Here is a 24,604-nt window from a genome sequence, read left to right as displayed (position 1 = left end):
AGCCCTTGAACGGGTAACAATTTTTCGATTTGCCGATCATTGCTGACATTTACATAAGGCCGCCGGCAGAAAACCGCCGGCCTATTCCGTTTTTCTTGTAGTGATATGAGAACCATTAAACAAAAACCAAAAATAAAATTGAAAAAAGAAACCAGCAAACAAAACACATGTGTAAATAAAAAACGAACTCCAAATTAACCCGAAGAAACCCTCTACAAATGACCGACTGTGCAATCAAAAAGTGAACTCCAAACTTGTTAGAAATGGCACGTTCAATATTGAAGAGAAAAAAACTAAAAATGATGAAAAAAAGTAGAAAATGCGAACCTGAAATGTCTCTGCAATATTCTCAGTTACATGTCAACTCTGAAACGTCTGTGCAAATTTGAAGAGAAATTTGGAGGAAAACACTAAGATTAACGTCTGCGACCAAAACGTCTCTGCTACTTATCAATGGTTTGAAGGAGGGAAAACGTTTGGAATACCTACGTTTCAGATATCTCATGCAGAAATGCTTGGGAAGTCTAAACGTTCAGATATCTCTTGATATCAGGTGGAATAAAAAAATTAAGAAAAAAAGAAAAAAAACAGAAAAATAAAATGGGGGCTATCATGCAAGGAGAGGCCTGCTGATTATATGGCAGGGAATGGATAGGGTGTCCTCCCTTGAATCCACTTCATTGTTATTATTATGTAATTATTAATTATTAGTAGAATTAATAAAAATATTAGTTTTTATAATTAATTTTATTTATTTAAAATTAATCAAAATTTTATTTAAAAATAATAAAAAGAATAAAAATTATTAAATTAAAACAAATTATTATTAAAATTAAGTTTATCAAAAAATATTTATTCATATTAAATTAATAATAATTGTTTTTTATAAATCAACATTAAATGAAAAATAGAATTATTAAAACTTTTAAATTTTCCCGTGCATCGCACGGTTATATGTAATATTTATTCTCTCTCTCCTCACACTCTTTCTTCCATCTCACTTCTCCTCGTATAGAAGGGCATATAGGAATTTAAAAATTTTAAATGAATTCATATGTAGAAGGGCTTCAGTATTGACCTTAAATTAATCAAGTTCGTAATTATCCCGTATGCTTTGGACGAAGTCCTACTGCATTAGACTTTCTATCGTTATCTGCAGCGTGCTGGGGTTTGATTAGAGGTCACAGCGAGTAACAGACGAGCACGCTAACTCAAAACATGTGAGACGTCGATTGTGGCTTGTTTTAAGGCTTAAAGCAAGAGCACTGTTAGAGTAGCAAGTTGGAGTTGAGTCGGTTAACCTCTTGTTGTTACTAACCAAATCATGGATTATGTATGACGCATACATGCATAATCATACTAGCTAGAGACCTGCGGCATTGCATAGATTTGGCTCTACTCCGGTTTCAGGTTTGAAGTTGAACATCTACGCTTCATAACTCATGTCTCATCACTATCTTTTAATTTGTCGTTATAACCCAAAGTGTATGAGAAGGAATCAAAGCTGAATTCGGAAGATGGAAGAAAACATAATGAGGGAGAAACAACCATTTCCTGCTCTTAGTCGTTCTCTTATCGTATATTTGTACGTTGGGCACTTCTTAACAAGTTGGGGAACAAGGTCCATTTCTACCCTCTCCATCAAGATGTCTTTCAATATTTTAATTCCTTGAATATTTGATCCCTCTGCTGCCTCTCGGTTTCCTTTCGTTGTCCTTTTCTATAATGTTTTTTTTTTTTTTTATCTCAATCCATTTCTTTATGAACCCTTGCCGCTTCTAAGCGTGACATTGATAGAAATGCTGGCCTTCAGATTGCTTGAACTTGAACTATGGCTCTTTTCGTTTTAATGCCGAAACACATATAACTGCTGAAAATATTTGTGATCTTTTACTTCCTTTTATCTAACATTTTTTTTTTTCATATGGGCTTCATACAACACATGGATTGTCATTCTGATTGCACTAAAATTTCTGACCCTGTGCAATAAAATTGAAGTCCTTTAAGAATTCTTGTAATGGAAATGTAGTGACATATATTTAGATGGATGAGTGGTAAAACCAGAAAGAACAGGGTCAGAAGAAAGTTGATTGAAATGGTTCGGTCACATGCACAGAACTGATAGAAGATCATCTATTAAGAAAAGTGATGTGTTATTAAAGTTGAAGAGACTAAAAGAGCTAGGAGCAGGTTGGAAGAGATTTGGGTAGAAGTAATAAGAACTGATAGAAGATCTCTTTTGCTTGCTTGCACAACTTGGGAATTCTCTGTTGGGTTATACATGATCCACATTTGGCCAAAATCTTTACTCTTCGCTGCTATTTATGGGGTCGTGGAATCTGCCTCTGCTGCATTATTTGGTCCCATCATTGGACGATGGGTGGACAGAATGACATACGTACAGGCCTGTTAGCCTCCTGAATTGATATTAAATCATATGCATTTGCATGCATGCCCCTTCTATTTATCAATATAGACTTGTCAATTGGTATCAGTGCTTGGAAGATTAGACTCAGTGCTTTTAATTTTTAACAGTCTGGGGACAAACAGGAGTCCATGGTTGATAGTTGATAATATTAAGCATTGCCATGCAGATGTGTAGTGATTGTTTTGCATAAGATCACTGTCTCTTAGCATTGGCTGTTCAATATGACGAAGCTGACTGGTTAAGTGCTTAATCAATTTGTGGATGGTTTCTGGGTGTGGTCCTCTGTACAGAATTTGAGAAACTGCTCTCATTTTAGAATTGCTCTCTGGCAGGTTCTCCGACTGTGGTTGTTGACCCAGAATCTGTCTTTCATTATTGCTGGTGGGGCGACAGTAGCTTTACTTTTCCACTCAAGCTTGAAATCAACATCTTTTGTGGCATTCATTTCACTTTTTGTATTAACGACCGTTTCTGGAGCAATTGGTGTGTTATCAACTCTGGCTGGAACCATCTTGATTGAAAGAGAATGGTAAAATAAACTGTAGATTTTAGAATTCTCCAACATATAAACATTTCAACTCTTGTATATGAAAGTATGAAAACCCTGGTGTTTTCATATTCCTAAAGTTTACCTGTAAGAAGCTTATACTAAATCACCCCTCTGTCATTTTTATAATACTACAGAATATTTATGCACCTGATTATTAACCTCTAGTGGTTGAATTTTCAGGGTGGTGATTATTTCTGAAGGACAGCCTCCAGAAGTACGGACAAAATTGAATGCAGTTATCCGACGGATTGATTTAATCTGCAAACTATTTGCCCCTGTCATTTCTGGGTTCATTATCAGCTTTATATCACTCAAAGCGTCGGCAGTGACTTTAGCACTTTGGAACACTGTATCTGTTTGGTTGCAGTTTTGGCTTCTAATGTCTGTATATAATGGAATTCCTTCTCTAAGTGAAAGAAGCCAAAAGAGGATCACAAGGCCCAGACCAAATGATCCATTAGAGGACCCATCTATTTCTCAGGTAATAGAGGCCTTGCCCTCTCATGTGGAAAGTGGTTCAGGAGCAGAACAGAAAGGGAATAGTAAAGTTGATGAAGAAAGTGATTCAGGAGCAGAACAGAAAAGGAATAGCAAAGATGATGAAGAAAGTGGTTCAGGAGCAGAACAGAAAGGGAATACTATAGTTGATGAAGAAAGTGGTTCAGGAACAGAACAGAAAGGGAATAGCAAAGATGATGAAGAAAGTGGTTCAGGAGCAGAACAAAAAGGGAATAGTAAACTAGTCAATCGCATCTTACCTATGCAATGCATTGAAGCATGGATTGTGTACTTGAAGCAAGATATTGTGCTCCCAGGTGTTGCTCTAGCTTTACTATATTTTACTGTACTCAGGTGTGATTTCTGTTTCACAGCATCATTTTGTTTTTCCCTTCCTGTTTCAATTTCAGAAAAAAAGGTTCTGATAATCATGAATTCATGATACATTGGGATGGTTAGGGTGGGATAATTAATTAAGGTCTTGGGCTAATAAGTCTCTGATGTCACACCATATTAATGTCATGGTTAGAGTGGGATGATCAGATAAGGTCTTGATGGTGCATAGTAGTTTTCTGATCAGATAAGGTCTCTTTCTGCAGCTTTGGAACATTAATGACAGCTGCTTTGAAATGGATGGGTATGCCTGCTTATGTTATTGGTATTGCACGTGGAGTAAGTGCCACAATTGGAATAGCGGCAACAGTTGTGTATCCAGTCCTACAATCACACATTTCAACTCTTCAAACAGGACTATGGTCTATCTGGACTCAGGTATCCAATTTAAACTAATTCAACTCAATAAAGCTTTTTCCAAATATATGGGATATATCATCAGATATCTACATCCATAAGGTTTTGAAAAATGTTAGAATGCCAGTTGCCAACTTGACACAACACTGATCCATTGACAGGGCTTGAGACCAGCAGTGTAAGACAAGATCAACACTGGCGGAGTTGTTTGTTACCTATAATCTCAGAATAAACAATTGTTCTCCTTTTCTTATCACTTTTGTATGAAAATAAACATATGCATGCAACATAAGAAGTTCATACTTGGTTGTGCTTTTATAATGAATTCTTGATTTGGTCTTCTAAATTTCCTTCTACCATTGAGAGTGCTAAACAATAGTGTAGATTCTTTCAGAAAATTTGGTATGGAAACTAGGTTAGCTTCAGGGACCGTCACTTAATAAACATAATTCACACCAAGCTTCTCTCAATCTCTCGTTATTAATTGATTAGATTTATTTTTTATTATTTCTTGCCAACCCTTTTCTGTAAGTGATGGAACTTCATTTTTTTACAAGTATGACATGCTTACTAGACAAATAATTATGTATTCCCCTTTGGCCTCATTCTGACACAGCCATTCCAATTTAATTATGTATGTTAGAAGTTATAAGGAATTATAGTCATACTATAGGACATTAATAGAGCTTTTTTTTTGGGTAAGTCAATAGTAGAACAGAAATGTAAAACTCACTAGTCGAAATCTTCTCAAAATATGTTTTTTCTTGCTCTACACCATTCTATGTATCTTTCTTATAGAATTTTAATGTTTGATACTTGTTGGCTTGTTGCAGTGGATCTTTCTGCTTGTATGTGTGGCATCAATATGGGTTCCAAATGCACGAATCTCAGCTTGGATGCTGATGGGCGGGGTTGCTGCATCTCGTCTTGGACTGTGGATGTTTGACTTATCTGTTATCCAACAAATGCAGGTTAAAAAAATAACACTAACTTTTGACTATAATTTGGTTCCTTTTCTCGTGATGGGTAAGGAAAAAATTGTTTTCTGGAAGTTCACTATATTTGAGTTAAGGGTTTGGGCTTCTAATCTCACTTAATTCATTTCTTATGGATCCGCTACACTTATGTAATCCAATTTCAACTTTATTGGTGGAATAAGGCCCATTCTTCATCCTTTGGTGTTTTCTTTCTTCTGATCTTTTTGGTGATTTTGAACAGGATCATGTTCCTGAATCTGATCGTTGTGTTGTTGGAGGTGTCCAAACTCACTTCAGTCTATGTTGGATTTACTAAGTTATGTAATGGGAATAATCATCTCAAATCCACAGGTACTAATCTTCAGGCATGGTTCTTCTTACATGGTGTGATAGATAAGAAATTAAAGTATGAATTAGTATATTGCATATGTATATTATTGAAAATAGGGTCATTTATTTACTAAAACACTTCCTATAGTTTAATGGATTTATGAAAACCTACCTTATAGTTTGTGTTTTACTAAAACACCCCCTGTAATTTGCAATCAATTTACTTGATTGACCTCCATTAGATGATAGTGGAAAATGATACCTAATGTCCATTTGAATAAATTTAATCAAAAAAATAAAAATGGAAGTACCATTTTTGCCTAAGGGTATTTGTAGGTTAGGTTGATTCGGTTTGGCTCGGATGGGTTATAGGCTGCTTAGCCAACTGAACCGACCTAATCAGGTTGGGGAGTTGGTCACTTGAAACCGACCGACTATAAATAAATAGAATAAACTAAGTAAATTTTATTACAGAATTTTCCTCTGAAAACTTTGGTCTCTTTGTTTGAGAGAAACTAGTGAATATAAGTAAATAAAGTTTTTAGGTATAACAAGGAAATAAAGATCATAAGTAGTCATATTTCATGAATAAGGATGTGAATGGCCTTTAAATAATGATTATAAGGAACCATAATCAACCAAGTTTTCTAAACTAAGCTATAGAGAATTTCTTTCCCTGCATAAAGTAATAATTTTCGGGGTCAAGATGAAGTAAACAACCGCAATTACTTAGTTGTAGATGACTGTCTCCTTAGATGTAAAATAGTAATTTTATGGTTTAAGATAGGGTAAGTAACCATAATCAACTATGTTTCATAGACAAGGCTATAAATGATTATCTCCTTACATGTATTTCAATATGAGATAAGCAGAAAAAGAAAGAAAAAAACACAAGAAAGAAAGGAGTGAGAGGAATAGAACGAATGTGGTCATCCATCTTAGATGAGAGGCACAAAGAATATCCTAGTGAAGGGATTTAGGAAGAAAATAAGATTCCCTACCTTCCTTTTTTATGCTCTTAATACCAATCTTCCTTTCTTTTCTCTTTCCTCCTGCTTCTTAGTGCTAAAAGTCTTCGAGATAAATAAGTATTAGCTAACAAAATGACATTAGTTCACTCTCCTTATAGGAGAGGAGCTTATATAAAAGAGGGAGGTGGTTAAGTAGCTTTCTACCCCTCTCTTTCTAGGGTACCAAGTTGTTACGGTCTGACACAGGCTTAGCCTTGCCTATGCTTGGCAGGCTTACATTAAGGGACATCACCATCATTTTCGCCTGTAAGATTTTTGGGAGAATTGATGTCATCTTCAGGCAAACCTCTAAAAGCTTAACGTACTCTTTGAGGAGGGGTGGTCGACCTCCTTGGGTGCCAAACCTTGGCACTCCTAGACCAACTTCCCTTGCGGGGCGGCCTTGGTTAATGGCTAGCATGGCTACTAGGGTTCCTCATGGGTGCATACATGCTCATGGGGACAGTGCATGGATTGGCACTGTGCTACCAACACTCAAGGGAGGCTTGGCATGCAGGTTTGTCTCAAGCATGACCCTTCACCACGCCAGCCCCTTGCCCAAGCTGGTCGAGCTATCCCGTTGCCCCTAGCGCATGGGTGTGTTCCGGCCCAAGTGGTTGCCTATCATCATTGGCACACTGGTGCCCACATCATCGACATATAGGAGACCCATCACATCGGTGCCCAGTCACCTCTTCGGTGCACAATCGCCTCTCATTATGGTCATCCCCCTTTAGCACATAAGTGGTGCCTCCCATGGATCGGCCATAGCCAGCCGAGTGCCCCGACCATGCGACTTGAGGTCATGATCTAGTGCTACTGACCTTGGTTGAGCCATCTTATCGGGCAACTCCTAGCCTCGCATCACACAAAGGCTTGTCCTGGCCTACCTTGCCCTGGACACCGCACAGGTTTTTTCCACTGTAGAACTATCCTCGTGATAGTTGGTGTCAGAGTGAGCTAGCCAATTGCTTCTGCAATTGGTGTCAATCAGATTAACTCAGAGCCTGTTGAAGCGGCCATCTCGACAAGTAGCACATCGTGGGGTGCGGTCCCTAGGCACTTCCACTCGGGTTCAAGCAGAATTCAGATCAAGCCTGACTAGAGGCCATTCATTGTTCGTGTCCCCATTCCAATGACCCCAAAAATAGCACCCATGCGGGGACTGACGCATTGGTTGCTGTGCTCATGTGGGGGCAGGCGCGTGAGCCTTTTTTGTGGAAGGCATATTGTGGTGGTTTAAGTGGGGGAGTGCCACACTTCCTCACGGAGATCAATTGATGTTCATTTTAGTGAGTTGTGGGTGGTGTACCTACATCTTGGTTTCATGACGGATGAGCCATTGTTTCGTAGCTTTGTCTGAGGCACTACTAAGGCAGGGATACCAGTCCGAAATTGGTTGGTGTCGATGGTTGGTCAGGGAATATCACTGAAGTGGAAGTTTTGCACGAAATGGGTCCTCGATTAAAGCCACAGTATTGGAATGATAGGAATGTGGATGCATTGGCCATTGGAGCATGGCGGCCCTACATCGGCAATGCATCAAAGGACATGCTTAGTTCATCAACAAGGTAGAACATTTGCAGCAACAACTCTCATCACAAGATGAGTGCATGTTCGGCAACATCATGAGTAAGTTACCACACTCGCATTCATTGTGGTAAGATCGCCTTGAGGCAACAATGTAGTGGGGGCCCCTCGGAGCGAAGATGTAGCTCGAACCGGTGAGTTGAAGTGTAGTTTCGAGGGCCAACAGAGCATAAGCCATGACTAGGTTTGAGTAACCTGCACACGGTGAGGTGAAGACCGCAAACCAGCATGGTGAAAGGGTACACCCAGCATACATTGCCAACAGCATGAATAGACCTATCACAGCGTGTTCGGTAGCACCACCGAAAAGCTACCAAGAAGACGGTCGAGCCTTGAGGTAAAGATGATACATGGGGCAGACCTCCGCAAGCACACATCCAATTTCTTCGAGGGCCCTTCTCACACAATTCAACGGCATAGCCATACGCGATTTGAGTAACCTCAACACAGGGGGTGAAGCAGGCTAGCATGGTGAAATGGTTCCATCCCCATAAATGGACACCAATATAGGTGAGAGCCGGGTTGGCTAGGCGAGCCCTGGAACTGGCACACAAGTGGATGGTGCGGGACACAGACGACACCATCGAGGACAACAATGGGTTGAGTGGGGGAGCCTGTTACGGTCTGACACAGGCTTAGCCTTATCTACGCTTGGCAGGCTTATGTTAGGGGACATCACCATCATTTTTGTTTGTAAGATTTTTGGGAGAATTGATGTCATCTTCAAGCAGACCTCTAAAATCTTAACGTACTCTTTGAGGAGGGGTGGTCAACCTCCTTGGGTGCTTAACCTTGGCACTCCTAGATCAACTTCCCTTGTGGAGCGGCCCTGGTTAATGGCTAGCATGGCTACCAGGGTTCCTCATGGGTGCACACATGTTCATGGGGACAGTGCATGGACCGACACTGTGCTATCGACACTCAAGGGAGGCTTGGCATGCAGGCCTATCTCAAGCATGACCCTTCACCATGCCAGCCCCTTGCCCAAGCTGATCGAGCTATCGCATTGCCCCTAGCGCACGGGTGTGTTCCGGCCCAAGCGGTTGCCTATCATCATTAGCACACAGGCGCCCACATCATCGGCATACAAGAGACCCATCACATCGGTGCCCAGTCACCTCTTCGGCACACAGTCACCTCTCATTATGGCTGTCCCCCTTTAGCACGTAAGTGGTGCCTCCCATGGACTTGCCAGAGCCAGCCGAGTGCCCCGGCCATGCGACTTGGGATCATAATCCAGTGCTACTGACCTTGGTTGAGCCATCTCATTGGGAAACTCCTAGCCTCGCATCACACAAAGGCTTGTCCTGGTCTACCCTGGCCTAGAAGCCGCACGAGTTTCTTCTGCTGTAGAACTACCCCCGTAACAAAGTGTCACCACACTTAAAATGTATTGATGAGGGAAAAGAAAATTCTTTCTTCATAGTGCGACATTTGTCATCTCACTTAAAGTAGTTGAAAGAGGGAAAATAACTCTCTCTTCATAAGGTGACCTGTGTCACTCCACTTAAAATGGGTAGATGAGGGAAAAGAGTTTTTCTTCCTAGGGTAACATATGCCACCCCACTTAAAGTGGTTAGAGGAAGGACAATTGCTCTCTCCCCTATGGTGACATGTGTCATCTCACTTAAAGTGGTTAGAGGAAAAATAACTATCTCCCCTAATGTGGCATGCATCTCCCGACTTCAAGTGGATAAAGGAGGGAAAATAGTCATCCTATTAAGATAAGACAAGTGGCATCCCCTTTATAAATATGTGGGAATCCTCATAAGATTATTAATTAATATAAATTTATTTTTTTAGGGCATGATGCTCCATTAAATGGGCTTTAGTACAAGATTATTAAATGTTTATTGCATTAAATAAGGCACAACTAACTTATGTTATGTTGTTCACTAAACTGAACTACATGCCTCTTTCCTAAATTGTTTCACTCCACCCATGGAACTAACTAGGCTTAAAAGATCAAGTTGGGAAGAAAGTCCTTTTTCTCTTTCTTTTTTAGGTTGTGATTGGGAGTACCTTAGTAATTTGCTCTCAGTCCAGCAATATTAAGGAATAACAATCATGTTACTATTTTTATATAGAAAAACAAACACTTCTTAGCAAAAGGACAATTAAGTAAATAGGTTGCAAACTATCGGGGGTGTTTTAGTAAAATCAAAACTACATGGTAGATTTAAAAAAATCTATGAAACTATAGGGGGTGTTCTAGTAAATGACCATTGAAAATACAACTCAATTTGGATGAAAAAGAAAATAAGAAAAAAAAATATTTTCTGAGGTTAACTGTAATGAATAAATAGAGAAGTTAATAAATAGTCATGAAAAATACTTACTGAAGAAAATTGGAGCCTTTGAACTTAAAGTAATTTCCAGGCTATCCATGGATTTGACAAGAAAAGACTAGATCACGTTTCTTTGAATTTACTTGATCCAAGAGAATAAGCTTTACATCTGTAGAATGCCTAGCTAATTAAAACTAATTTATCTTTATTTTAGGTAAACCTTCTTTTCTTTTAGAGTGTCTATAACAAAATAACACAAACCTACTAAGTTTAGTAATGGTAACAGGGCAGGCTGGGGTTAGGTTTTGCATGCCTTATCCCAATATCAATTTCAAAAAACCTGCCCCATACCTCAACATGGTTAGAAATCCCAATCCCAATCCCATCCTCATCTTTGGAGGGAATGGGATTCCCAAGTTTGCCTAGCCCCACCACAATCCTACTTGAAAATTGATATTTTTTATTTTTTCTAAAATCTAGTGGAAGTACATTATATTATGTTACAATATAATGTAATATATATTAAAACCACACTTCTAATTGGAAAGGGCTGGACAAATACCATTCTGCCTCATCTCTAATCACCAAAATTTCAAGTACCTAGAAACCCACCCAACCCAATCAGTTTCAAAAAACCCACTACGATTGGAGAAAGGCAGGTCAAAGCCCCATGGGAACAAGTCAAATTGCCATCTCTATGTTATATTTGAATGAAGCATATAATAATTAAAGAATTTTGTATCCAAGGTCTTGAGAAAGTTCAATAAAGCAATAACAAATGAAAGAGAAAAAGATGCCTCTTCCCCTTTGGTTTAGGTTTCTTGTTTGTATTAGTAAGCTACATGTTCTCTGATCCAAATCTTTTGGTTCTTGGCCTTTCATGTTTTGTATTCTGGGCATGAATGTTCTAGTTAACTTAATATTTATCGTCCATCTTTGCTTGTCTATTTCCTCTTAAATTTATCAATTTATGAAATTAATTACTTGAAAAAGGTTAAAGGTGGAGGCAAGGCAATTGGGTGCCCAAGAGGTGAGGTGTAAGTCTCTCTCTCTCTCTCTCTCTCTCTCTCTCTATCTATCTATCTATCTATCTATCTATCTATATATATATATATATATGTGTGTGTGTGTGTGTGTGTGTACATATGTATGTTTATAGTCACATAGTTTGTCATTTTATAGTTAACTTACATTTTTCTTTTTATTATATAAAGGGCAGCCTAGTCCATAGGGTTTATTCGTGCAAACGCAGAGAGGCTATTTTCAAGAATTGAATCTTGGTCACCCAGGTCACAATGGGGCAACCCAACCATTGTGCCAAGGCCCATGGTTTTGTTACATTGTTATTTATCTTTAATTTTTTGTGTTTGTATAATTTTGTTCTATTTTCTAGAAATTTCTGTTATTTTTCTATAATTTATTTTTTTTGTATTTTTTTAATATTTTCTGTAATTTTTGTTGTTTTTTTGCATCTTTATAATTTCTATACTTTATGTATTCTTTCTACAGTTTTCATTGTTTTTCCATTTTCTACATTTTTTAATAATTTTTGCTATATTTTTTGTCAATTTCCATGCATTTTATTTATTTTTCAACAATTTCTGAATTTCTTGTGTTTTAATGACTTTAAAATTTATGGGTTGGGCCAAGGCGGATTTGGATTCGGGACAAGGCAAATTTGGGTTATAACCCATTTATTTTTCTCCAAATGGGTCATTGACGAGTCAAGCAGGTTGAATGGGTTGGGTTGAAGCTCAATCCAAATACTATAAAATTAGTATTTTACTTCCTACTATAAAATACTTTTTCATTCATTTTTTTTTGAGATTATAATTATAAAATATATATTATTAAATTAAAATAATCATTTTGTGTGTTTATATACTAATTTCTTTTTATTATTTTCTTATTTGTTAGGGCTTAATCAACACAAACATTGCTAAATGCCGTATTGAACCCTCAAAGACTTAAAAACCTGAATCAATAAGTAAGGAAGGACTTAAAATTTTATCTAATCAGCCTCTTCCATATATAATATATTCTTCTTCTTCAATTACTACTACCAATACTTTTATTTTCTTCTTTTCCTATATCAAAAATAAGGGTTCAACCCCTATATTTTTTTAATTTTATTTTTCTTCTTCCTTTTCTTCTCATGAATATGTTTATTTTCTATAATTTAATATAAAATTTATACTTTTTTATGTAATTATTAAGGAAATATGATTATGGTACCTAAGGAACTACCCTAGGATCTATGTTTTTAACACAAAATCCATCGCCTAGGCATCCTGTTGGAAGGTTAAGATCCATCATATGGATAGCTGAAGCATGCTAGATGGTTAGGCGAAAATTCAAAAATTTTCTTTAACATTCCGAGAATTGTATTCTTAGATTTAGAAAAACTACATTTTTCTATGATCAATCTTGCACCAAAATTGGACCATATTTGAAACCAAACAAGAGGGAGATGTATACCTTATTCGGATTCACAAATATAGCTCCCAAAATGGTAGTTCATGCCCAAATTAAATCCTAAAACCAGCTTCTACTGAAAATGGTACGGTTTGAAGTTGTAGCCCATTCAACAACATAGTTTTCAACAAAACTGCAAACCAACACCTTGGATCGAACTAGGGAGGTGAGCACGATTTTTCTTTGTATTTTTCTTGCAAAATCAGAGAGAAAGTTGAAAGCATTGTTAGTTGGAGAAGAGAGAGAAAGTTGAAAGCATTGTTAGTTGGAGAAATTCAATCTCCTCTTCTTTTATCCTTAAAGAGCACATCTCCTAATCAAATTAGGAGGTTTTATCCAAATCTTTATTTGGATCTGGACTCTTATCCTCTTAAGAGAATGGGTGTTCCGTACCCATATCCAAACCATATTCGCCCATGTCATATGACAGCTTAAGCAGTCATGTGACACCTTAATTAATCTTATTAATCATGGGCTTTAGGTCCATTAACTAAATGACTCATGACCCAAGAGTGTTGCTAGCCTATTTAGGTTTGATTTGTATGGCATGGGACTCCAACAATGACCTCACATAAGCTCACATGGGTTCAGCCCAACCTCTATGGAAAGGCTTGGCCTTCACTATTGAATTCAATGAACCCTTGAGAACATCACTATGGGCTCTAAATGGGCCAATATTTTATAGTTAAATGATCATTGAGTCCAGCCATCCTGTGAAGGCCCAAGGATAAGGGACTTAAATAAGATATAGTTCATCAGGTAATCAACAATTAATGGTCTCTTACACTTAACCCCTCAGCCATTTCGTTTCCATCAGAAAAAGTGTAATCTCGACCATTCATTTTGTCCGACAAAGGGGCCGATCCTATCACTATGATCACTCACTAAAGTGAATTCTCAGACTACCCCAACAAACTCAGGTTTTGGACCATAATGGATATCACTGATTGACATATCAAAGATAGCCTAATCCGACACCCAGTGCAGTATCATAATCAAGTCTAGAGGTTATGTGTAACTTTTCAATTTTGCCCATCAATCTCCAAAGTCCAAGGCATAACTGAAAAATGGTCAAGGTTCAGTGCTTCAACCAAAGACACCCTACATGTGGTTTGGGTCTAACTCTGGTAGCTGAGATAAGCTGCCCCGATTTCTTTGTTAGCATATTAGTGTCAGCCTTGGTAGGATAAATTCCCCAAGTCTATCCAACGGTTGAGAACATTCTAAAGTAACATGAGTCTCATAAGTGTCCGTTTAAAGGGTAAGTTAACAAAAACATACCAATAACAACACGAAACAATAATGTACTTTTGTTCATTTATAATAAATGTATCTGTACATCAATCTGATTTGAGCTAAGGGCATACATTGTCTAACATGCCCCCCGGTCACGTAGCCTTACCTTGGCACATTGAAAACTATGCTTTTTGGCCGCCTAATCTTCTAGTCCCTTTCAACTTGCAACAGATAACTTCATATGGGTGCGGTAGATGATTTTCCATGCACATGACTGAATTGTCATAGTCTGGTTTCTCTTATATTATCACCTATTGGAGCCTCTTCTACGTTCCTTTGAATGGCTTCATTACTGACTATCCTTTCTCATTTTTCCAATCGTCCATTTAAATATATGCATTTTTCCATACTCACTTTTTTATGCATGTTTCTTGACTGCCCAACTCTTTGATCCATATAGCATAGCTCACCTTACAATTGTCTTATAAAACTTTCATTTTAAAGAAAGTTGAAAGAATTTTTTTTTAAATTAAAGCATATGCAATGACTATAAATGAGATCGTTTGAACCTTAGGGCTTAGTCTTTGTATAGAAATTAGAGCAACTTGAAAGACTTTGCTCTATAATATATGAAATCTGAGGTCATTGTCCATTTGGGGGAGGATGTAAGGTAGGATTATGCCTTCTCTTCCGACTCAGTTTGGAAAGAGTACAAATACAAATATGTATAATATAGATACATACAAAATAATACAAAATAAAAGGTTTTGCACTCTACAAATTGTATTTGTACTCCTTCCAAACTGAAAACTTTTGCATTCAAAGTTTGTCAATGTAAGAAAGGCAAATTACAGTATTGGAATTCATGTTTGTATTCATCACAACTAAATGCGTTGGGTAAGAATACAAAATTTATCAGTGGGAAATTAAAGGAAATTTGCATTTCCTTTAACCATACATATTGCATTTGCATTGAGCATATTTTCATTAGAATTTTTACCAAATTCAGCAGGCCGGGTTCCAATAAGATGCTATACCCTGAGGTAAAACCCTAGTTGTTTTTTTTTAGGCAACCTAAACAAGGTCCTTCCACAATATTGAGACCATTAATCTCTATTGTTTACCTTTTTCTGATAAATGATATCTACTTCTATCTTGAGTAAGGAAATGTAGTATTTCCGATTGATGCATATGGAGGATAGGTTAGTAGTTTTTGTTTTTATCTCTTTCATCTGTTTGATTCATTATCTCCTTTTCCTAACCTGCTTCTAGTGGAATGCATGATTTGTGTGTATCATTGTTTTCATTCAACAAGAAAACCATTAGATAGATATTAGCCGTTGCAGTTATATCATGGTTGTGGGATGTTGCTATCATGTTTACTTAAATTACCTTGAAAAAAATAGGAATCTATGTCAAAAGATTATAGAGAAGAGAAAAGAAAAGATTCTACTTATCGTGATAAAGTAGAATATGTAGAATATCTGTGTCTAAAGATGATCTAAATTTTCTTGTTTTCGTTTTATACCATCTAGGGTAATTCAAAAAAAAAAAAAAAAAAGTAAAAAAGAAAAGATCTGTATGCGATAAACATATTTACTTGTGTTCTAATCGAATATTTTCAGGACTTCTGGAAGTTGACAATTATGTCATTTTCGTCAGCAACACTGGCTGGATCACTCTACACATTACATGCTTATCGCAGAAGCACCTCTTGCACTATGAAAAACTGTTTTTGTTAATACATTGGTTGTTAAGGGCATCATAACTTATACACAAAGGTTGTGGTAAAATCTCCATTTTCCATGACATTTCAGTACTGTTTACATACTTGTGGAGCAAGCATTAGTTTTATGGTAAAAACCAGGAAACAAAACAACTGGAATTTGTATTTCCGACCTGAGAATGTTATGGAAGTAGATAATTTAGGTTATTATTTATCCCAAACGCCATAAACAACATTGTCATATAGGCTCAGTTTGGAAGGAGTACAAATACATACAAAATGATATAAAATATAAGGTTTTGCACTCTACATATTTGTATTTGTACTCCTTCCAAATTGAGTCATAACTACAACCATGATTTAGTGACCTAATTATTGATTTTTGATCACTAAACCCAAAATACAAAATGAAGTGGCTCTACACTAATTGCTTACTGTTCCAGTATTTCTTCTGGTTATGAGGAACCACAGGGCTTGGACTTGAGGTCAAGGAGCAAGACTTTGTCATTGAGATTGTTAATGGCAACTTAAGAGTCACTTCATATAATAATGGACCCAAAGTTCAATGCCTTGGTGAACTATACAGCCTGATGGATTGCCTTGATCTCCGCTGAAATATTAGTGTCATGGCCCTAATAGCTTGAAAACCCAAAAATGAACTCCCCTTCTATCTCATCTAAACACTCCTCCTGCCCTAGGGGTCGGCTTCTCTCTTGAAGCTCCATCTACATTTACCTTAACAACTCCGGTTGGTATGGTGGTCTCCATATATGAATAGTTTGCATCTTCCCTGTGGTGAAGAATAAAGTCTAGTCCGAGTAGAGTGGCTTCTAATAAGGGGGAACCTCCAAGATAGAGGAAAAGTATGCCAATACCTTCTCAGATGGCTATTATACCACGTAACAAAATATGATATCAGTGTTCTCTTCTTGTTTGGAAAAACAACAATTGCAAGCACTGGCAAGATAGATTCCTAGGCTTTAAGCACATGTGTGACGAAATATCACCTTGCATGCAATAAGGAAATCCTCTTTGGAATCTTAGGGTTCCGTATAAAGGAGTGCCATGAAACATGGGCGTTGAGCATCCTAGTTGACTCCCAAGCCGAGCCACATGAGAAGCCCGACTGGCTAGGCTTCCAAATCCACCTATCCACAATAATGGATCTAGAGAGAAATATGGGACGCTTCAATCTGATTAATGATGTCAATTGTTGGTTAGGTTAGAAACCAGATTTAAAATGGTCGAACCAAATCTGGTGGTTGGTCAAATTATAGAAAAAAAAACAAAATTTTAACCCAACCCGGGAACTGATTTCTCAGTCATTTGAAATCTAATTTCCGAATTGATATTGCGGACAAGATTTGAAACCCTAATTAAATGTTGGTCATACCTGATATAGAGTCTATAAAAACAGTGCCCAAAATGGTAGTTCATGTCCAATACTAGACCTAGATCGGCCACTTGCTAAAATTGGTGCAACAGTACATGTAAAGTCAATTCAACAATACAGTTCTAACAAAATTCAAACCCCAAACTCCTTAGATCAAAGCAGATTGTAAGCCTTGATGTGATTGTGTAAAAATTCAACTAAGAACTGAAGAGAATCAGCCCCTACAGTAACAGGTTCAAAATAAGGTTATGGGTGCAAGGGTAGAGAGAAATTAAGAGTGTAAGAGAGTGAAGAGAAATTGGATGGTTTTCCTTCTCCCTCATTCTTTATATAGAACTCTCTTAATCTTATTAGGAGCTGACCCAAATTAGATTTGGATTAAGACTCGTCCATGTTTAGATAAGTCTTATCTTCTTTAAAAGAAATGGGTGCTTCATACCAATATACATGCCCATAATCAACCTATGTCTCATAACATGGATTGTCATGAGATCACTTAATTTCTTATAGTGTAATCACTTAATTAATCATTTCCTTCAATGGTTCATGTCCCAAGGCATTGCATGGCCACTTTAGGCATGAATATTATGTGATGTGGGACCCATAAAGGTCTCACATGAGTCAACAATGATTTGACCCAACCTTTGGAAAGGAGCAAGTTGAATTCACTACCTAAGGACAGCAAACCCCTAACTCAATCAGTTTGGACTGAATTTGCACCCAACATTTAAACATAAATAATCATTAGATTTAGCCACCATATGAAGACCAAAGGTGGCTTCTCCCCAAAAGGATGTGGTTTAAGTGCAATTCTCATCGTACTACACACCATATCCATTAGAATTCTATTTCTTCTTTCAAAAACACCATTTTGTGAAGTGTACATACTAGGGGGTTTTCCTTAAATAATCTCATACTCTTGGAGAAAATCATAAAAAATCTCAAACTCACCACCTCTTTCAAACTTCACAATTTTGATTCTTCTATCTAATTGACTTTCCACCTCAGCCATGTACATCTTGAATGTTTGTAAGGCATCTGATTTATTCTCAATTAGATATAGATAACCAAATTTAGAATAATCATTAATAAATGTAATAAAGTATATATGTCCATTCGAGCAAGAACTTTAAGAGGGTCACGAATATCAGTGTGAATAATTTAGAGGAACTTAGTACACCTAGTACCCTTGGGAAATGGTTTTCTAGTCATTTTACCCTTACGGCAATCTATACAATCACCAAGATTGTCAAAATTTACGTCTAATGAATATGAGCAATTACTCAAAAGGTAGTGAAAGGAAAGCATAGCAAACCTGGCAAATTAATGGGATGTTTGGAACCATTTTTCAAAGAAAAAATGGTGCCACATTGGATCCATATAGGCATTTCAACAAACGCCCATATATATGAAAATTTGGTTCAGGCATTTATTGAAAAATCGGGAATGCCTTGTAAATCGGGACCCCACCGATGCATGAAATGCCTGCTTCCCCCAATGGTTGACTGATGTATATCCTATTTGGTGCTTACGTATCAGCACATACATGAAAAACGGTGATAAAAATCACCTTACAAATAGCATAGTATTGCTCACTGCCTACATGGTAGAAACATTTTTTTTGTGAAAAATGGATCTTGGAAGCATGGGCATTTTTTCTTGAAAATCAGTCCCAAAAAGCGCCCCCACTTCCAAATGCCATTTAAAAGTGTCTCGCACTATTAACATGAATGAATGAAAGAAAACCAGGAAGATTGATGACAGATGGACATTGTGCCTTTTCGCCAAATTTCTAGGAGATCCTAAGCCTATCAAAGCCAGTGACCGGAGGATTGGAAGTAAAACTAATGTGCAAACTATAGGGAACGGATTCTACCGTCTTACTTTCACTGTTTCACATCGAAATCTGATTATAAGAAAGTGTTAAAGGATAGGCCATGACTAATCAATGGAAAATACTTTGTGATTATTCCAAAGAAGATTGGGTTTAATGCAATTAAGGCAAAGCTTGATTTTGCCGATATCTAGATCAGACTCTCGAGCTTTCTGCTGGAGTTATGGTCACAAGATGACCTGGAATTCATCCTACAAGATGTAGGATCTGTGTTAAACCTTGATGGTGATACATTAAACATGCATCGAACAAACTACCCCAGGGTTAGTGTCCACGTTAGTCTCAACAAGGAATGCTTACAATCCCAATTGCGTACAGACGCTACAGATTTATTTAAATGTTTTATTTTAAAAATTTAAAGAAAAATGATATGTAAAATAATTTTTCCACGTAGCATACCATGTGGTCACCCTCCTCGAAGTTGCGTCTAATTAATAAATGTAAATACGAATGTATCAATTATAAATCTTACCAACAAATTAACAGGCATTCATCATCCTTCATTCCTTGACAATCTCTTTTCTAACTGTTTTAATCAGCAACCAACTCCATGGCAACCCTTGCGACTGTCCGTCACATCTCTAGGTGCGCCATCAAACCTCTATGCTTTCCAAACGAATCAATAAAGCACATTTACCACTTAAACCCATGGGATCTCTCTCTGCTATCCACTCACTACATCCAAACTGGTCTTCTTTTCTCTATACCTCCCTCTTCTATCAACCAAGAAGACAAGTATTGCATCCCCACTATTATTGACCAGCTCAAGGAATCCCTTTCTCGCACCCTTGTTCACTTCTTTCCCCTTACCGGCCGCTTCATCACACAGAAAAGCAACAACCCACATTTTTACTCAATTTCTGTAGACTGCAGAGACGCTCCAGGGGTTGAATTCATCCATGCTGTAGCAGATCTGAAGATAGTCGATGTCCTCTCTCCAATTGACGTGCCCTCTATCGTCCATTCCTTCTTTGCCCTCAATGGAGCTGTCAACCACGACGGCCACACCATTGGTGATGGCACGTCATTGGGCAAGACTCAACTGACGGAGTTACTAGATGGGATCTTCCTGGGTCGCTCCTTCAACCACGTCATTGGTGATGGGACTTCTTTCTGGCATTTCATCAATACTTGGTCTGAAGCGTGTAGAAAAGAAATAAAAGATAAAGGTATCTCACGCCCACCAATACTTGAGCGTTGGTTTCCCATTGGTCATGGTCCGATTGTAAACCTACCCTTCTCAAGTCACCATAACGAGTTCATTGAGAGATACAATCCACCCATGTTCAGAGAGAGGTTCTTCCATTCCTCTGCACAGACCATGGCAAGACTCAAAGCGAAGGCCAATGCAGAGTGCAACACGACCACCATCTCCTCATTGCAAGCGTTGTCAGCCTTGCTCTGGAGGGCCACGACACAGGCGCGAGAGTTAAATGTCAGCCAGACAACGAGTTGCACGTTGATCATCAACAACAGCCCAAGATTGAATCCCCCATTGTCTCCAAACTACTTTGGAACCGCAATTCAGACGGTGAGCGGGACGACAACAGTGGGAGAACTACTAAGCCATGGCCTTGGGTGGGCAGCACTGATGTTGCATCAAGCTGTGGACGGCCACACAGACAGTGTGGTGCGCAAGTATATGGAAGCAAAGATGATGGCCCCCTCCGTTTACCAACTAAGGGAGTTCTTCGATCCATGTGGTCTGATGATTGCGAGCTCGCCAAGATTCGACGTGTCTGGGAATGATTTTGGGTGGGGACAACCATTAGCTGTTCGTAAAGGCTCTGGTAACAAATTTGGCGGGGTGGTTTATGCATACCCTGGAAAAGAAGGCGGTGGGAGCGTGGATTTGGAGGTATGCCTTCCGCCTGAGGAAATGGATGCCCTTGAGTCAATTGAAGTGTTTATGGAGGCAGTCTACTCCACCGTTCCATTACCATAACATTCATCAGTCTGCTTTGCCTTGACCTGTATATATGGATGGAATGGAATCTCTTCATTTCCTACCACCAGATGCAATGTATATATTTGCGTCGTCCAGGTTGTATCTTTAAAATAATAAAAAAGAAAAAGTCTACGTCCTTTTGGGTATTGCAAATAATCTAGCTTTTGGTTGTTTGGTATAGATTTATGATTGTATCTTATTAATCCTTGGATGATGAAGTTTTTCCTGTTGGTTAACATATTAGAGTGCTATTGTAACATTATAGTTTTGAAATAATGTAGTAGATAGTTAACTGGTTATTGATACTGAGTCTTGATTCTGGAATTAGGAGAATGCATAAATCTTAATACTTTCATTTTAATAGGAAAAAAAAAAAAAAAAGATTTCACTACAAGGAAAACCCTTGTTACAATTGAGTTCAATATGATTCATGGATCTGCGGCTGTAGTGTACTGTGGGTACTGGGTAGGATTGGGTTGAGAATTTGTTAAAATTTCAATGGGGCAGAAGCCCCAACTCCAATGTGGTTAAGCACATCGGAGGTTCAACCAATGTGGTTATCTATCTATTAGAGAGAGTAGATTACCCCTAGGCAATTACGGAGCTTAATTGTTGATGACAAGAATTCATAAGCTCAGCCCAAGTCAAGCATTTTTAGAAAATGAAATCAAATGACCCATTTACTAACTAAACATGCAACTTGTATTCATTTTACTTCTTTTTCCATACATGAGACCCCATAGTTTTAAGAGGATTAATCATTGATGATAGAGATCTATGACTGGTATGTTCTTAATCAATGAGATTTATTGAAACGGAGTCATTGTTTGAAGAAGGGTCAAACGAAAGGATTTTGGGATAAAATTTGGTGGGTGGGCATTTGGGACATCCTAAATATGATGGAAATAATGGATATTTGATTAGTGATGTGGAATGAGAGATTTGGTTCAGATCAGGTCTTGGCTTATAGTTTATCGATTAACAAAAATGCTCAAAATGGAATCTTGTTTGTTTAATGGGCAAGCAGAGGAGTTTAATAATAAAATTTGACGTGTTGAAGTTTTTTGGGTTTCTGAACATGGTGGTGGGGTCCAATTGGTCAAGAGAGGCTGGAATGATGAAGATCCTTGGCTGATAAGCTTTAATTAATGAGATTTGTCAAAAAAAATCTTGGATTGATGAAGGGCCGAATAGGGGATTTTGAGTTAAAATTTGGTATAGTGGCATGGATTTGGATTATGAGGTTGTTGGGAGGTTTCGTCGCATTAGAGATGCATGGACCATGGGTTTTTGGCTCGAGAAGTCTCATAGTGTGTCAAACACATTGAAGAGGAATCTTTAACAGATGAGTAATGAAATCAAGGAGTTTAGATATGAAATTTGGTGAAATCAAGGAATTTAGAGTTAAAACATTTTGTCTCACGTGATGGAGTCTAATCGGGGATAAAGTATGGTGATATGGCACAATTATGACCATCAAAAGGGAATCATGTAAATTTAATGATGGATTTAAAGGTATTTGGGCTTATATTTGGTTTGATTGGGTATTTGGAATTCAGGATTTTAGCACATTCAAAAGAGATTGGTGTGGTTTGATTGGGTATTTGGAATTCAGGATGCGAGTTAATGAATGAACTAAGCAAAAATTGAGTCCTAACAAGGTGGATACTATTAAAATAATACTTTTACATTTTTAATGCAATGAAATTGTATGCCCAAGTAGGTAGAGAAAGAAAGAAAGAGAGTGAGAGAGAGAGAGAGAATGATAACATTACTAAATATTGAATAAATGGATTAAAATGGAATAACTAGATAAAAGAACTAGAAAATAATTAAAAAGTAAAAAATGATTAAATTAAATATGGCATTTAATAAGAAAATGATTCAATAATTAATGAAATGACTAAATAATAAAAATGAATAAATACTACATAAGTGGATTAAAATTTGATAAATTGATAAAAGAAAATTAATTAAATAATTAGAAATTAATTAATTAAATGAAAATAATTAAATAATTACTAAATGGATAAAAATATAAGATATGAGACTAACTTAGAGAAACAAACATTATAAAGACTCTATATGGTGTGTGTCTCATGTTTAGATAAAATCTATTAGTATATATTAAAACAAAGAGTCAAAAGATTACTATGTTAGATGGCCCCTCCTTTCTCCCCTTACCCAACCTAAGCCTCTCCTTTGTTCCCTTTATCTCCTCAAAATACAACTTCTTACATTCTCAACTTGCCACCTCAACATCCTTTTTTCCTAAAATCTCTCTCTCTCTCTCTCTCTCTCTCTCTCTCTCTCTCTCTCTCTCTCTCTCTCTCTCACCTAAATCATCTCATCTACTAAAATGTCTCCTAAACTATCTCCCCACCTAAAACTTCCTCCTATAACATCTCTTAATCTCAACTCTTCACCCCCATATATCTATCTATTTATTTCCATCTCTATATCTATCCACCATATAGATACATTCATTTAATTTTTCATCAACATATTAAAATATTAACATTTAAGTTAAAACTTTTTTTCTGAAAATAGTTTAAGTTAAAAATTAAATACTGAAATGATATAATATTTAATAAAAGTAAAAATAAAAACACAAAATTAAATGTAGTTAATTAATTTAGTAGATTTAATTAATTTCAAATAATTATTGTTATTCACTAATTCTTTATTAGTTAGCCAATTAATTAAGTAGATTTAATAATTAATTACTTAATTTACTATTGTTTATGAATTAATGTTAAAAATATAAATCATAATAATTGATAAATAATTATCGAATTTATTGAAAAAATAATTTAAATAGTGAATTACCATATTTGATGAATTATTTAAATTATAATTATTGTTATTTTAATTACTAAGAAATTATTTTAAAGTAATTAAAATAACATTAATTATAACTAAATTATTATTGACAATTACTTAAATCATTAAGTACAAATATAATTAATAATTATTCTAATTTATATTAAAAATTACCATAATTTATGTAACTTGTGTTACTTAATTAGTGACCAAATTGTTTGATAATTAATTTAATAGTAAAGAACCATATTTAATAAATTATTTAAGTAAGATATCAGTAATTAAAATATTTTACATTATTTATTTATTTAGAAAAAAAATAATTTCATAGTAATTAAAATAACAGTAATTAAGCTCAAGTGAGGCCCAACCTTTAGAATTGGGCTTAAGGTCCGAGCCAATATCATGTTGGATTTATCCAACCTAGGCCCCTACACTAAAATTTGATGCATTTGGGTTGGGCATGGGTTAGTCAATAAGTACACACTAAAATTTAATACACACACGCACATATGTATGTATATGTATGAGGGAAAAGCATTGCTCTACGTCGATCTCGGGAGCTGCTCCTTTGCCTTGATTTGACTCAGGAGCTGCGCCTACACATATATACATATACATATACATATATATATATATATATATAGTTATTATTCTTTTTTATCAATTTCCTTTTTAACAGGTTTTT

The 24,604-nt window shown here is 36.7% G+C and overlaps 1 protein-coding gene and 1 pseudogene across 1 annotated transcript; both read left to right on the top strand.

Annotated features, from left to right (window-relative positions):
• The first annotated feature begins 1,517 nt into the window (after nt 1–1,517).
• Nucleotides 1,518–16,072, top strand: LOC148852342 (solute carrier family 40 member 2-like). Its single transcript, XM_088945783.1, has 6 exons — nt 1,518–1,577; nt 2,761–2,957; nt 3,159–3,830; nt 4,076–4,247; nt 5,060–5,197; nt 15,758–16,072. Exons 1-6 carry the CDS (start codon nt 1,518–1,520, stop codon nt 15,872–15,874), a joined length of 1,356 nt encoding a protein of 451 aa, XP_088801909.1. The 3' UTR covers nt 15,875–16,072.
• Nucleotides 16,073–19,695: 3,623 nt separating this feature from the next.
• LOC148852341 (putative acetyltransferase At3g50280) lies at nt 19,696–21,115 on the top strand (annotated as a pseudogene).
• The last annotated feature ends 3,489 nt before the right edge of the window (nt 21,116–24,604 follow it).

Source organism: Nelumbo lutea, chromosome 5 (genome assembly GCF_056320005.1).
Source record: "Nelumbo lutea isolate HS-2025 chromosome 5, American lotus-T2T, whole genome shotgun sequence".
Taxonomy (NCBI): domain Eukaryota; kingdom Viridiplantae; phylum Streptophyta; class Magnoliopsida; order Proteales; family Nelumbonaceae; genus Nelumbo; species Nelumbo lutea.
Note: the sequence above shows the minus strand (reverse complement) of the source record. Positions and strands in the feature narration are given on the sequence as shown.

Excerpts from the sequence above, each read along its gene's own strand:
- LOC148852342 (XM_088945783.1), top strand. The coding sequence starts at position 1,518 with ATGGAAGAAAACATAATGAGGGAGAAACAACCATTTCCTGCTCTTAGT. Across the intron at positions 3,831-4,075 it reads CTATATTTTACTGTACTCAG|CTTTGGAACATTAATGACAG; the intron begins GTGTGATTTCTG and ends CTCTTTCTGCAG. Across the intron at positions 4,248-5,059 it reads TATGGTCTATCTGGACTCAG|TGGATCTTTCTGCTTGTATG; the intron begins GTATCCAATTTA and ends GGCTTGTTGCAG.